At 43.0% G+C, this 13,717-nt stretch overlaps 1 protein-coding gene across 1 annotated transcript in view; it reads right to left on the bottom strand.

The window, feature by feature from the left end:
- The window catches only part of asap2a (ArfGAP with SH3 domain, ankyrin repeat and PH domain 2a), a 235,284-nt gene extending 222,835 nt beyond the window's left edge, over positions 1-12,449 (bottom strand). Inside the window, exon 1 of the mRNA XM_070884966.1 lies at positions 12,021-12,449. Coding sequence (XP_070741067.1) covers positions 12,021-12,146 — 126 coding nt within the window. The 5' untranslated portion in view covers positions 12,147-12,449. The remainder of the gene's footprint in view (positions 1-12,020) is intronic.
- Between the last annotated feature and the right edge of the window lie 1,268 nt (positions 12,450-13,717).

The following is a 13,717-nucleotide window of genomic DNA, read 5'->3' as shown; positions in this document are numbered from 1 at the left end:
CCTTAGAGGAAGAGACCAGGGAACTAGTAATGGGGAATATGGAGATGGCAAAAACTCTGAACAAATATTTTGTATCAGTCTTTATGGTAGAGGACACTAACAATACTCCAACAATGGATAATCAAGGGGCTATGGGGGGGGGGGGGAGGGGGGAAAACTTTCCACAATCACTAAGGAGGTGGTACTCAGTAAGATAATGGGACTAAAGGCAGATAAATCCCCTGGACTTGATGGCTTGCATCCTAGGGTCTTAAGAGAAGTAGTGGCAGGGATTGTGGATGCAATGGTTGCAATTTACCAAAATTCCGTGGATTCTGGGGAGGTCCCAGTAGATTGGAAAACTGCAAATATAACGCCCCTTTTTAAAAAAGGAGGCAGACAAAAAGCAGGAAACTATAGACCAGTTAGCCTAACATCTGTGGTTGTGAAAATGTTGCAGTCCATTATTAAAGCAGTAGCAGGACATTTAGAAAAGCAAAATTCGGTCAGGCAGAGTCAGCATGGATTTATGAAGGAAAAGTCATGTTTGACAAATTTGCTGGAGTTCTTTGAAGATGTAACGAACAGAGCGGATGAAGCGGAACCAGTGGATGTGATGTATTTGGACTTCCAGGAGGCATTTGACAAGGTGCCACATAAAAGGTTACTGCACAAGATAGAAGTTCATGGGGTTGGGGGTAATATATTAGCATGGATAGAGGATTGGCTAACTAACAGAGAACAGAGAGTTGGAATAAATGGTTCATTCTCTGGTTGGCAACCAGTAACTAGTGGGGTGGTGCAGGGATCAGTGCTGGGACCCCAACTATTTACAATCTATATTAACAACTTGGAGAAAGGGACTGAGTGTAACGTAGCCAAGTTTGCTGACGATACAAAGATGGGAGGGAAAGCAATGTGTGAGGAGGACACAAAACAATCTGCAAAAGGACATAGACAGACTAAGTGAGTGGGCAAAAATTTGGCAGATGGAGCATAATGTTGGAAAATGCAAGGTCATGCACTTTGGCAGAAAAAAATCGAAGAGCAAGTTATTATTTAAATGGAGAAAGATTGCAAAGTGGTGCAATACAGCGGGACCTGGGTATACTTGTGCATGAAATACAAAAGGATAGTATGCAGGTATAGCAAGTGATCAGAAAGGCCAATGGTATCTTAGCCTTTATTGCAAAGTGGATGGAGTATAAAAGCAGGGAAGTCTTGCTACAGCTATACAAGGTATTGGTGAGGCCAAACCTGGAATACTGTGTGAAGTTTTGGTTTCCATATTTACAAAAGGATATGCTTGCTTCGGAGGCAGTTCAGAGGAGGTTCACTAGGTTGATTCCGGGGATGAGGGGGTTGACTTATGAGGAAAGGTTGAGTAGGTTGGGCCTCTACTCACTGGAATTCAGAAAAATGAGAGGTGATCTTTTCGAAACATAAAAGATTACGAGGGGGCTTGACAAGGTGGATGCAGAGAGGATGTTTCCACTGATGGAAGAGACTGGAACTAGAGGGCTGCCCATTTAAAACAGAGATGAGGAGAAATTTCTTCTCTCAGGGGGTTGTAAATCTGTGGAATTCGCTGCCTCAGAGAACTGTGGAAGCTGGGACATTAAATAAATCTAAGACAGAAATAGACAGTTTCTTAAACTGTAAGGGGATAAGGGGTCATGGGGAGCGGGCGGGAAAGTGGAGCCGAGTCCATGATCAGATCAGCCGTGATTTTATTGAATGGCGGAGCAGGCTCGAGGGGCCGTATGGCCTACTCCTGCTCCTATTTCTTATGTTCTTATAAGGTGGTTAAGAAGGCAAATGGAATACTTGCCTTTATTAGTCGAGGCATGGAATACAAGAGCAAGAAGGTTATGCTTGAACTGTATAAAACACTGGTTAGGCCACTGCTGGAGTACTGTGTGCAGTTCTGGTCACCACATTACAGGAAAGATGTGATTGCACTGGAAAGGGTGCAGAGGAGATTTACAAGAATGTTGCCTGGACTGGAGAATTTTGGCTATAGGGAAAGATTGGAGATGCTGGGTCTGTTTTCTTCAGAACAGAGGAGGTTGAGGGGAGACCTGATTGAGATGTATAAAATTATGAGGGGCCTGGAGAGAGTGGATATTAAGGACCTGTTTCCCTTGGCAGAAGGGTCAACAACCAGGGGACATAGATTTAAAGTAATTGGAGGGAGGTTTAGAGGAGATACGAGGGAAATTTCTTCACCCAGAGGGTAGTGGTGGTCTGAAACTCACTGCCTGAAGGGTGGTAGAGGCAGAAACGCTCACCACATTTAAAAAATACCGACAGGGCTATGGACCAAGAGCTGGAAAGTGGGATTAGGCTGGATAGCTCTTGATCGGCCGGCACGGACACGATGGGCCAAAATGGCCTCCTTCCGTACTGTACATTTCTATGTTTCCATGTTCGTAACACATATTCTTTTTTTAAAAAACAGGCGAATTAATTAAATAATTAAGAAAATATTAGCAAGACCAGTCCCACTCTGAAGTAGAAATCCTACTGGTCAGGAAAGGGGCGAAAATGAGCAAGAGAAAAAAATTCTGGTCATAAGCACACACATCAGATCAGAATTAGGAGCAGGAGTAGACCATTCGGCCCCTCAAGCCTGCTCTGCCATTCAATAAGATCATGGTTAATCTTTTACCTCTACTCCACTTTCCTGCATTATCCCCATATACCTCGATTCCCTTAATATCCAAAAATTTATCGATCTCAGTCTTGAATAAACTGAAAGACTGAGGCTCCAAAAATTCACAACCCTCTGAGTGAAGATGTTTCTCCTCATCTCAGTTCTAAATGGCCAACCCCTTATTCTGAGATTGTGACCCCTGGTTCTAGGCTGCTCAGCCAGAGGAAACATCCTCCCTGCATCTAACCTATCAAGCCCTGTTAGAATTTTGTATGTTTCAATGAGTTCACCTCTCATTCTTCTAAACTCTAGAGAATATAGGCCTAGTCTACTCAATCTCTCCTCATAGGACAATCCCCCCCCATCCCAGGAATCAGTCTGGTGAACCTTTGTTACACTCCCTCAATGGCAAGTATATCCCTCCTTCAGTAAGGAGACCAAAACTGTACACACTACAGGTTGGGCCCCCCTTATCTGAGACTCCCTTATCCGGCATCACCCCTCATCCAGCATGATTCTGGTGGCCGGGGGCGCATGTGAACGCGGCCAACCTCCACCCTGACTTTGGGGGTCCAACACTTAGCCTGCCGGGGGACCGCCAACACTTTGCCGCCGCCACCGCCACCGCCGCCCCCCCCCCACCCAAGCGTGACCTCCCTTTATCCGACAAAATCCCTTATTCGGCACAGACTAGGTCCCGAGTGTGCCGGGTAAGGGAGGATCAATCTGTACTCCAGGTGCGCTCTCACTAGGGCCCTTTATAACCTGACCCCACCGCACAGCACTGTCCCCCAGTCATCAAGATCCACAGCGCGACCCTGGACAACATGGACCATTTCCCATACCTCGGGAACCTCTTATCAACAAGAGCAAACATTGACAATGAGATTCAACACTGCCTCCAGTGCACCAGTGCAGCCTGAAGAAAAGAGTGTTTGAAGACTAGGCCCTCAAAACTGCCACCAAGCTCATGGTCTACTGGGCTGCAGTAATACTCGCCCTCCTGTATGGCTCAGAGGCATGGACCATGTACAGTAGACACCTTAAATCGCTGGAGAAATACCACCAACGATGTCTCCGCAAGATCCTACAAATCCCCTGGGAGGACAAACGCACCAACGTTAACGTCCCTGATCAGGCCAACATCCCCAGCATTGAAGCACTGACCACACTTGATCAGCTCCGCTGGGCAGGCCACATTGTTCATATACCAGACACAAGACTCTCAAAGCAAGAGCTCTACTCGGAACTCCTTCACGGCAAACAAGCCAACGGTGGGCAGAGGAAATGTTACAAGGACACCTTCAAAGCCTCCCTGATAAAAATGCAATGTCCCCACTGACACCTGGGAGTCCCTGGCCAAGACCGCCCTAAGTAGAGGAATTGCATCCAGGAGGACGCTGAGCACCTCGAGTCTCATCGCCAAGAGCGTGCAGAAATCAAGCGCAGGCAGCGGAAAGAGCGTGTGGCAAACCAGTCCCACCCACCCTTTCCCACAATGACTATCTGTCCCGTGACAAGGACTGTGGCTCTCATATTGGACTGTTCAGCCACGTAAGGACTTATTTTTAGAGTGGAAGCAAGCCTTCCTCATTTCCGAGGGACTGCCTATGATGATGATGATGATGGTTATAATTGCAGTAAGACATCCTCACTCTTCTACTCAAATCCTCTTGTAATAAAGACCAACATACCATTTGCGTTCTTAATTGCTTGCTGTACCTGCATGTTAACTTTTAGTGATTTGTGTACAAGGACACCCAGGTCCCTCTGAACACCAACATTTCCCAATCTTTCACCATTTAAAAAATACTCTGCTTTTCTATTTTTGCTACCAATGTGGATAACTTCACATTTCTCCATTTGCCATGTTCTTGCCCACTCACTTAGTCTGTTTTCTGTCCATTAACCAATCCATATTACCTCCAATCCCATCAGCCCTAATTTTGTTCAATAACTTCTTGTGTAGCACTTTACCTTCCGAAAATCCAAATACACCACATCCACTGGGTCTCCGCCGCGCCCCCCCCCCTCCCCTTATCTATTCTGGTAGTTACAACCTCAAAAAAAACTCAACAGATTTGTCAAACATTATTTCCCTTTCATAAATCCATGTTGACTTTGGCCAATCCTATTATTTTCTAAGTGCCCAGTTACCACGTCCTTAATAATAGATTCTAGCATTTTTCCCTACTACTGATGTCAGGCTAACTGATCTGTAGTTCACCATTTTTTCACGCTCTCTCTCCCCTTTCTTAAACAGTGGGCTTACATTAGCTACCTTCCAATCTGTGGGAAGCGTTCTAGAATCTATGGAATTTTCGAAGATGACAACCAATGCATCAACTATCTCTATAGCCACCACTTTCAAAACCCAAGGATGTAGGCCATCAGGTCCAAGGGACTTATTGGCTTTCAGTCCCATTAATCTCTCCAGTACAATTTTTTTTACTAATATTAATTTCTTTCAGTTCTTCGTGGTACTCCACTATTTTTGTGTTCTCTGCCATTTCCTTATTCCCCATTATAACTTCTCCTGTCTCAAGCCTGTAGGGGACCCACATTTACTTTTGCTAATCTTTTCCTTTTTACATATATAATTCATTTTAGGGTCAAACCTCAGTAACAAAATATTTTATGCTAATTATTACACAACAATATTATGAAATTTCAAAGAAAATGTCAATCGCGATAAAACAATCCAATAACATTCTATACTCGTCAAAATCAATATTTTAAAACAGAAAATCAACTAAGTGGACTGAAGAGTTGGACTGAAACCAACATTTAAATAAATAAACTTTCACAGCTGGCTATCCTGTGGGAATCATTATAAAGAAAACAGATTTGTTGAGTTCATTTATTTCAATTCCTATTTATTAATTTATAAACTTACAATAAAACCAAAGACCAAAATTAAATATCCATCACAAATAGTTCAAACTATTCAAAACGCATTAAAGCTACATTTTAACATTACTGAAATGTTTGTTCCGAGACCAGAAAATCTTCTGCAATAAGTTCCTTCCAAAAATAGAAGAAAATCATAAATCTAACACTGTATCCTGAGTGAGGCAATGTAAAACCATGTGATTTGACAAAGATAAATCTTCATTACTGTAATTCTTCTACAAACAATGTAGCAAGAAGGTACTGTTATACTTTTATGTTGTATTAAAAGTGTTTTTTGCAAAAAAAAAGTCTGCTGCAATATCTCCGTAGGTTAAACAGCAGTTAATACAAAACATAGGGCCCAAGTTTCCACATGATTTGCGCCTGATTTTTAGGAGCAACTGGTGGAGAACGGACCATCTTAGAAATCGCAATTCTCCACATTTTTTTTTCTGCAGTTCTAGTCATGTAGAACAGTTCTACTTTGGAACAGAATTTTTTCTTCAAAAGGGGGCGTGTCCGGCCACTGACGCCTGATTTGAAAGTTTCCACAGTGAAAACGTACTCCAAACTAACTTAGAATGGAGCAAGTGAAGATTTTTGTAGAACTGAAAAAACCTGTTCTACACATTAAAAAATCAGGCGCAGGTTACAAATTAGGCGTCCAGAACGAGGTGGGAGGGGAGGGGGAGAAGGGGAGGGAAGTCATTAAATTCTATAATAAATCCTTATTTATACTTCTACAAATAAATCCAACCTGAATAAACATTTATAAGCAAAGAAAAAATTAAATAAACCATCTTCCTACCTGTGTGAAAGTGCTTCAGCCAGCCTCACAAGTTCGTTCGTTCGTTCCCGACGGCAGGGGGGGGGAGGAGGAAGACGTTCCCGACGGCGGGCGGGTCCGACCGCAGCGGGGGGGGGGGGGGGGGTGAAGGAAGACGGTCCCGCGGGTGGGCCCGAACGCAGCGGAGGGGGGGTGAAGGAAGACGGTCCCGCGGGTGGGCCCGAACGCAGCGGAGGGGGGGGGGGGGGGGGGGGGAGAGAGACGTTCCCAACGGCGGGCGGGGGGGGCGGGAGGAAGACGTTCCAGACGGCGAGCGGGAAGGAGACAGTGAGAAGGCTGCAGGAAGCCTCAGTGCTGATGGCAATGTGCTTTTATTAAAAAATGTTCAAAAATTAAACAGCTACAAAGAACTACAATAATGGCCGAGTGCCAATGTTTTGTTCACACTGCGCGTGCGCGAATGCTCCAACGCGCACGCGCAGCGTTGCCGGCAGGAAAAAAACTAACTTAAATAGTACCCGCCCCCTCCCACTTACAAAATCGGCGCGAGTGTAGGCTCCGCCCCCCTGGGCGCCGCGCCAAACAGACAAGGAGCTGCAGGGCTCTCCAGAATCGCGAGTTTTTTTTCCGGCGCGTTTTAGGCGCGAAAAACGGGCGCCCAGCTCGGAGGGGCGCCCGTTTTTTATCGTGTGCAAACTTGGGCCCATAGAGTTACATGTGTCTGGTCAAAGTTCTCTTTTTTTTGTTTGTGCAATGCTACTGGAATCAAATAGTATACATATCTCAGCAATTATCCATCTCATTCCGAATACAACAGTCTTTGCAGCTTGGTAACATTATTAAGTTCTATAAATGTCTTTTATATAAAATATTTTCTAATATGGAATATTGGAATGTATGCCAACTAGTAAAATTATATCCTAGCAAATATCAACCTTTACCATTATGTACAGATCAGTATATTGTTATATATGGCTATTCAAATACTAATGGATTGTACACTTAAGCCCACCTATTTATGAGTTATATCTTATGTCACTTAAAATTATGTGTACTCATAAAAAATAGGCTAGCAATAGGAGAAACCATTAGCCATAACCACCTAAGGTTATTTGTCTGTGTCAGTAAGTAACACACAAACAAAAGAATTCCCAATATTCTGTAAAGTAAAAGACTTAACAGCTGGTTATATTTATGGTGTAAAGAGGTCCCTATAATCCTCAAAGGATCATATAATTAAAAGGAACCGTCATTTTAAATTATTCCCTAAAAATAACTTTTATATTAAGAAGCCACTAAAATATATTTCCCACTCAGCCACATTTTTCTGAGTAGTTTTAAAAATAAACTGATCACAGAATGTGCCTGGTCCATCATTTTAATTTTAATGATTAGACAAGCTAATGGATCACATTATTCTTACTCTCAACAGTACATATTTCTGCTGAAATTCAGCAGATAACAGGCATTCCTTTTGAACTATGTTAGTGAACCTAGGACAGAGTGGCTATCAATGGCATTTTCAAAAAGATAACATTGAGAAAATAGACATACAGTAACTAACAGCAACTTTGCACAGAACAATCCATTCACATGCCAAAGTGGTGCACATAAAACCAATGGCTATCAAATGAGCTCTTTACTAATCATTTAGCAACCTTTTTTTGCTGTATACACATGTTCCTGTATACCACTTGGTGACTCCAAGGATTTAAAAAAAGTAAAGGGGTAACAAAATGAATGAGCCATCTGCTTACAGTTCTTGTATACAGTAGAATAGGATGGCCAAGGTCCACTATTGAATGAAATGCATTGTCATTTAATTTTTTTTTAAATACAGTAACTATCAGCCATGGCTCAGTTGGTAGCACCTTGGCCTTGGAGTCAGAAAGTTGTGGGTTCAAGTTCCACTCCAGAGACTTGAGCATAAGCATCGAGGCTGACATTCCAGTGCAGTACCGAGGGAGTGCTGCACTGTCAGAGGTGCTGTCTCTTGGATGAGACGTTAAACCCAGTCTTCTCTCTCAGGTGGCACTATTTCAAAGAAGAGCAGGGGAGTTATCCCCAGTGCCCTGGCCAATACTTATCCCTCAATCAACATCACCAAACAGATCATCTGGTCATAATCACATTGCTGTTTGAGAGAGCTTGCTGTACGCAAATTGACATTTCCTACATACAGTTCAAAAAGTACTTTATTCACTGCTTTGGGGCGTCCGGTGCTATATAACTGCAAGTCTTTCTTTTTCTTTTTTACAAAGTTAAAATGATATGGGTAACTTCCAAATTTTAACTAATCGGCTTTAAATACAAACATAGAAAATAGGTGCAGGAGTAGGCCATTTGGCCCTTCGAGCCTGCACCACCATTCAATATGATCATGGTTGATCATGCACTTCAGTACCCCATTCCTGCTTTCTCTCCATACCCCTTGATCCCTTTTCTAACTCTAACTCCCTTTTGAATATATCTTTTGAACTGGCCTCAACAACTTTCTGTGGTAGAGAATTCCACATGCTCACAACTCAGTGAAGTTTCTCCTCATCTCGTCCGAAATGGCTTACCCCTTATCCTTAGACTGTGACCCCTGGTTCTGGACTTCCCCAACATCGGGAACATTCTTCCTGCATCCCCAGTCCAATCCCGTCAGAATGTTATATGTTTCTATGAGATCCCCTCTCATTCTTCTAAATTCCATTGAATATAAGTCTAGTCGATCCAGTCTTTCTACATATGTCAGTCCTGTCATCCCGGGAATCAGTCTGGTGAATCTTCGCTGCACTCCCTCAATAGCAAGAATGTCCTTCCTCAGATTAGGAGACCAAAACTGTACACAATACTCAAGGTGTGGCCTCACCAAGGCCCTGTACAACTGTAGTAATACCTCCCTGCTCCTATACTCAAGTCGTCTCATTATGAAGGCCAACATGCCATTTGTCTTCTTCACCGCCTGCTGTAGCTGTATGCCAACTTTCAATGACTGATGTACCACGACACCCAGGTCTCATTGCACCTCCCCTTTTACTAATCTGCCATCATTCAGATAATAATCTGCCTTCCTGTTTTTACCACCAAAGTGGATAACCTCACATTTATCTACATTATACCTCATCTGCCATGTATTTGCCCACTCACCTAACCTGTCCAAGTCACCTGCAGCCTCTTAGCATCTTCCTCACAGCTCACAGTGCCACCCAGCTTAGTGTCATCTGCAAACTTGGAGACATTAATGATTTAGACGAAGGAATTGAATGTAATGTATATTGTAAATAGCTGGGGTCCCAGCACTGAACCTTGCGGTACACCACTGGTCACTGCCTGCCAGTCTGAAAAGGACCCGTTTATTCCTTCTCTTTGCTCCCTGTCTGCCAACCAGTTCTCTATCCACGTCAGTACATTACCCCCAATACCATGTGCTTTAATTTTGCATACTAATCTCTTGAGTGGGACCTTGTCAAAAGCCTTTTGAAAATCTAAATACACCACATCCACTGGCTCCCCCTTGTCCTAGCTACATCCTCAAAAATTCCAGAAGATTTGTCAAGCATGATTTCCCTTTCATAAATCCATGCTGACTTGGACCGATTCTGTCACTGCTTTCCAAATGCGCTGTTATTACATATTTAATAATTGATTCTAACATTTTCCTCACCACCGATGTCAGGCTGACCATTCTATAATTTCCTATTTTCTCTCTCCCTCCTTTTTTAAAAAGTCAGGTTACATTAGCTACCCTCCAGTCCATAGGAACTGAACCAGGGTCTACAGAATGTTGGAAAATGACCACCAATGCATCCATTATTTCTAGGGCCACTTCCTTAAGTACTCTGGGATGCAGACTATCAGGCCCTAGGGATTTATCGGCCTTCAATCCCATCAATTTTCATAACACAATTTGCTGACTAATAAGATTTCCTTTAGTTCCTCCTTCTTGCTAGACCCTCGGTCCCCTAGTATTTCCGGAAGATTATTTGTGTCTTCCTTAGTGAAGACAGAACCAAAGTATTTGTTCAATAGTTTTTTTTTAAAGAAAGAAAATTGAACCCAAGATAAATTCATATAATAGATGCATTTTTTAAAAAATCTGCCATGTTTTACAGAAGCGAATTAAAATTAAATCATGGCAGTCACGTTTTCAATGAACATTATGCAACGTGATATCATGTAAGCAAATATTTTTTTACGGCACTGAAAGATATTGTTCATCAAAAGTAACTATATAATACACAAGAAATCAATGTGTTTATAACTGATGTTAAACAAGCAGTATGGGCTGTCACTTAAATTAAATTCAACTGAACCAAACATGGCAGTGATTGTGTTATCTTAAAATGTTTGTAAACACAGGCAGGCCCGTTTCCCTAAACTGTCGTAAGCTGTTTCAACGATGCCCACTTCTATTGTAACGGCAGGGCAAGTTCCAACACCGGTGGTATCGCATGCCCACTTCTGTTTTCACGTCAAAATCAAGTAGCTTCTATTAAATGACAATGTATAAACATATGCATATGAAGGGATTGCTTTAAATTAAATTGTATTCCTATTTATATTGCTTAGAAGTGTAATATTTATTAAAATTACATTTAGCACTGCAGTTAGGAAAGATCAAACGCTGGAAATATAATACCACACATTATTTCATACTTATTTTAGACTATTATTTTTAAACTGTCATACACCAATAAATGCACGGATAGACGTGCTTACTCCAACGGTGTTAATCATTCGTCGATTTCAAAATATATATTTTAGCAGGGCAGTTATTTGTCTGAACAAAGAGCCAGTTTTATCTTGTCAGAAGCTTTTGTTTTTGTGCGCGTTGGAGACGGCGATATTGTTTCTTCCTCCCAATCCATTATCATTAAATTAATTTAGTCACCGATAACAGCACATTAGCATCAAAGGAAAATACCCAAACCACGAAAACGATACCCGTTTTCTTGAGGGATCGTTTCGTTCCTTAAAAATGTAAATATTGCACTAATTTGAGAGTGCCTGGCTTTTATTGCGAGAGCAGCAAATAAAACAATTTTATTAGAGCGCTTGCACACACCGTCGACCTGCACAAACCATTGCTAATCAGACTCCCAAATATACTGGTTAAATAAGGCATTGCAGCACATAGACCTAAAAGAAAATATTCAGGCATTCTTCTGTGAACCTCACAGCTTGTTGTCAATTTAGGAAATGTTACTTAAAAGGTTTCGTTTCAATCACTATTAATATAATTAGATTAATGCCGAAACAGCATAGAACATCGTCTCAAGCAAAGGCAAAAAAAATCCCTGCACCCAAATGAGCTTAAATGGTGCAGACCTCACCTCCTTCCTTGTCCTGTGCCCCATTTCCAGTGCATTGTTTTCCGAGTAACGTTACCTTCCCCCCACCCCTCTCCGTCAGAAGCTTGTACTTTGCTCGATTATTTCCTCTCAGGTTCCTGAGCCTGTCAGTGCAACGATACCACGGCTCGCAGTTTACTGGCCACAAACTGGATCGGGATTGCTATCGGGGGGGACGGGACGAAATAGATCGGACGGCAAGGGGGGGAATAAAAAAGAGAAAGAGAAACCCGAGCTGGCGGCCACGGTGAATATTAGTAACTGCCCAACCAATCCCTCATTTATTCAAAGCGAAGTATTAATCTGGTGCGGCCGGTCAGTGGGCCGGGAGAAGTTTGTTGAAGTGGGGAAGGAGGGCTGCACCTACCTCCTCCAAAGCAGCCACTGTGTTCTTGCACTGGCTCATCTTGGTGGTGAAGCTGGAGGCAGTTGGAGATTTGTAGTCTTCGTTGGTCTCGGCCACGAATTCCGACACTGTGATCTGATCCGGCATCGTAACTCCCTCTTTTTCAATTAACAGTGAAATCTCCTTTCCTTCTTCAGGCTGTGTGTGTATGTATGTGTGTGTGTTTTGTTTTTTTCACATCAGTAATGTGTGTATGCGCGGAGAGACCGGCATACAGGTGGTGAAAAGTTCAGCAGCGATTTCCAACCGACCCAATCTCAGCGGCCACCCGATCGCGTTCACACAGCTCGAGCCATGACGATGGCGGGAGGAGGAGGGGCTCGCGAGCGATCGCGCGCAGCCGCTACTCCCCGCTCCCATTGTGCGCTCCGCTCCCACAATTCGCCTTTTTTTTTCTCAATGAGGTCGAAGGAAAGTGAGGCGCAGGCGCCAGAATGGGTCACGTGCTTGCTTGTGCTCACACGCGCGCGAGCACACAACGACGTCTCACGGCGGAGGCGAGGATGCGCGCACATCCCAGCTGGAGAAGGTGGATTGATTGACGGGGCGGGAACAATTCAGCTTCCGAACCCCGGGATTTCCGGCACGTGAAATTGTATCAGATTGAGGGAGGATATTAGTTGCAGTGAATCGGTGTGTGATGAGCAAATGAGTTTAGTTTTTATCTACTGTGTACTGGGGAATCATTTGTTGTAGATTAAACAATGTCGAGAATCATTGTGAGACGAAGTGACCAGATCTTCCACCTCTTGCTTTAATACTGAGATTTCTGCAAAATATAGGGTGTTTTTTTAGGTGCTAAAATCGCAGAAACATTCTCGTGTTAGTCCTAATTTTGTGCACTTACGTTAAGAAGTTCCAGTCGCTTAGTCATGAGTGACCTGCAAATAAGTTATTCGAGACTGGTACTCGGAAACTGTTCACGCCCTCATCACTCATCCTTGGTGATATTACAAACGCTGCGATAGGAAGTTACAACACCTGATGGTTGCATTTTAGCCCGCAAATCCTTAAAAATGTTGTATTCTGAGAATCCCAGCGGCTTAGGTGCCGCTGAGTTCCCGTATTTGGCTGGCCTGTAGAGTTGCTCAATTTTGCTCGTCATTTAAGTTGATGGGAAACGAGCATAAATATATCGACTGTGCGTTTGCACAGTGTCGACCAGTTTTAAATCAAAAGGTTGTGGAATGAGTCTGAGTTCTTAATCTGACATTGAAGTGCAATACTGAAGGAGTGCTGCATTGTCAGAGGTGCATGAGATGTTAAATTGCGTTCTGGTAATTCAAGTAGATTTTGAGGGAGAAACTTCCTGTGACCATAGGACACAGAGATTTAAGGTACAGAAATTGGCAAAAAAAAAGACAGGCAAGATGAGATTTTGTTTTTACATACCAAGTTATGATCTGGAATTTACTGCCTGAAGCAGTGGTTGGTGGAAGCAGTTTCAATAGTAAATTTCAAAAAGGGATAAATACTTAAAGAAAAAAAATGCATGTCTATGGGGAAAGACATAGAAACTAGGTGCAGGAGTAGGGCATTCAGCCCTTTGAGCCTGCACCACCATTCAATAAGATCATGACTGATCATTCACCTCATTACCCCTTTCCTGCTTTCTCTCCATATCCCTTTAGCCGTAAGGACCATATCTAACTCCCTCT

The sequence above is a fragment of the Pristiophorus japonicus genome, chromosome 7 (genome assembly GCF_044704955.1).
Source record: "Pristiophorus japonicus isolate sPriJap1 chromosome 7, sPriJap1.hap1, whole genome shotgun sequence".
Taxonomy (NCBI): Eukaryota; Metazoa; Chordata; class Chondrichthyes; family Pristiophoridae; genus Pristiophorus; species Pristiophorus japonicus.
The sequence above is the reverse complement of the archived record's forward strand: the minus strand, read 5'-3'. Positions and strand labels throughout refer to the sequence as shown.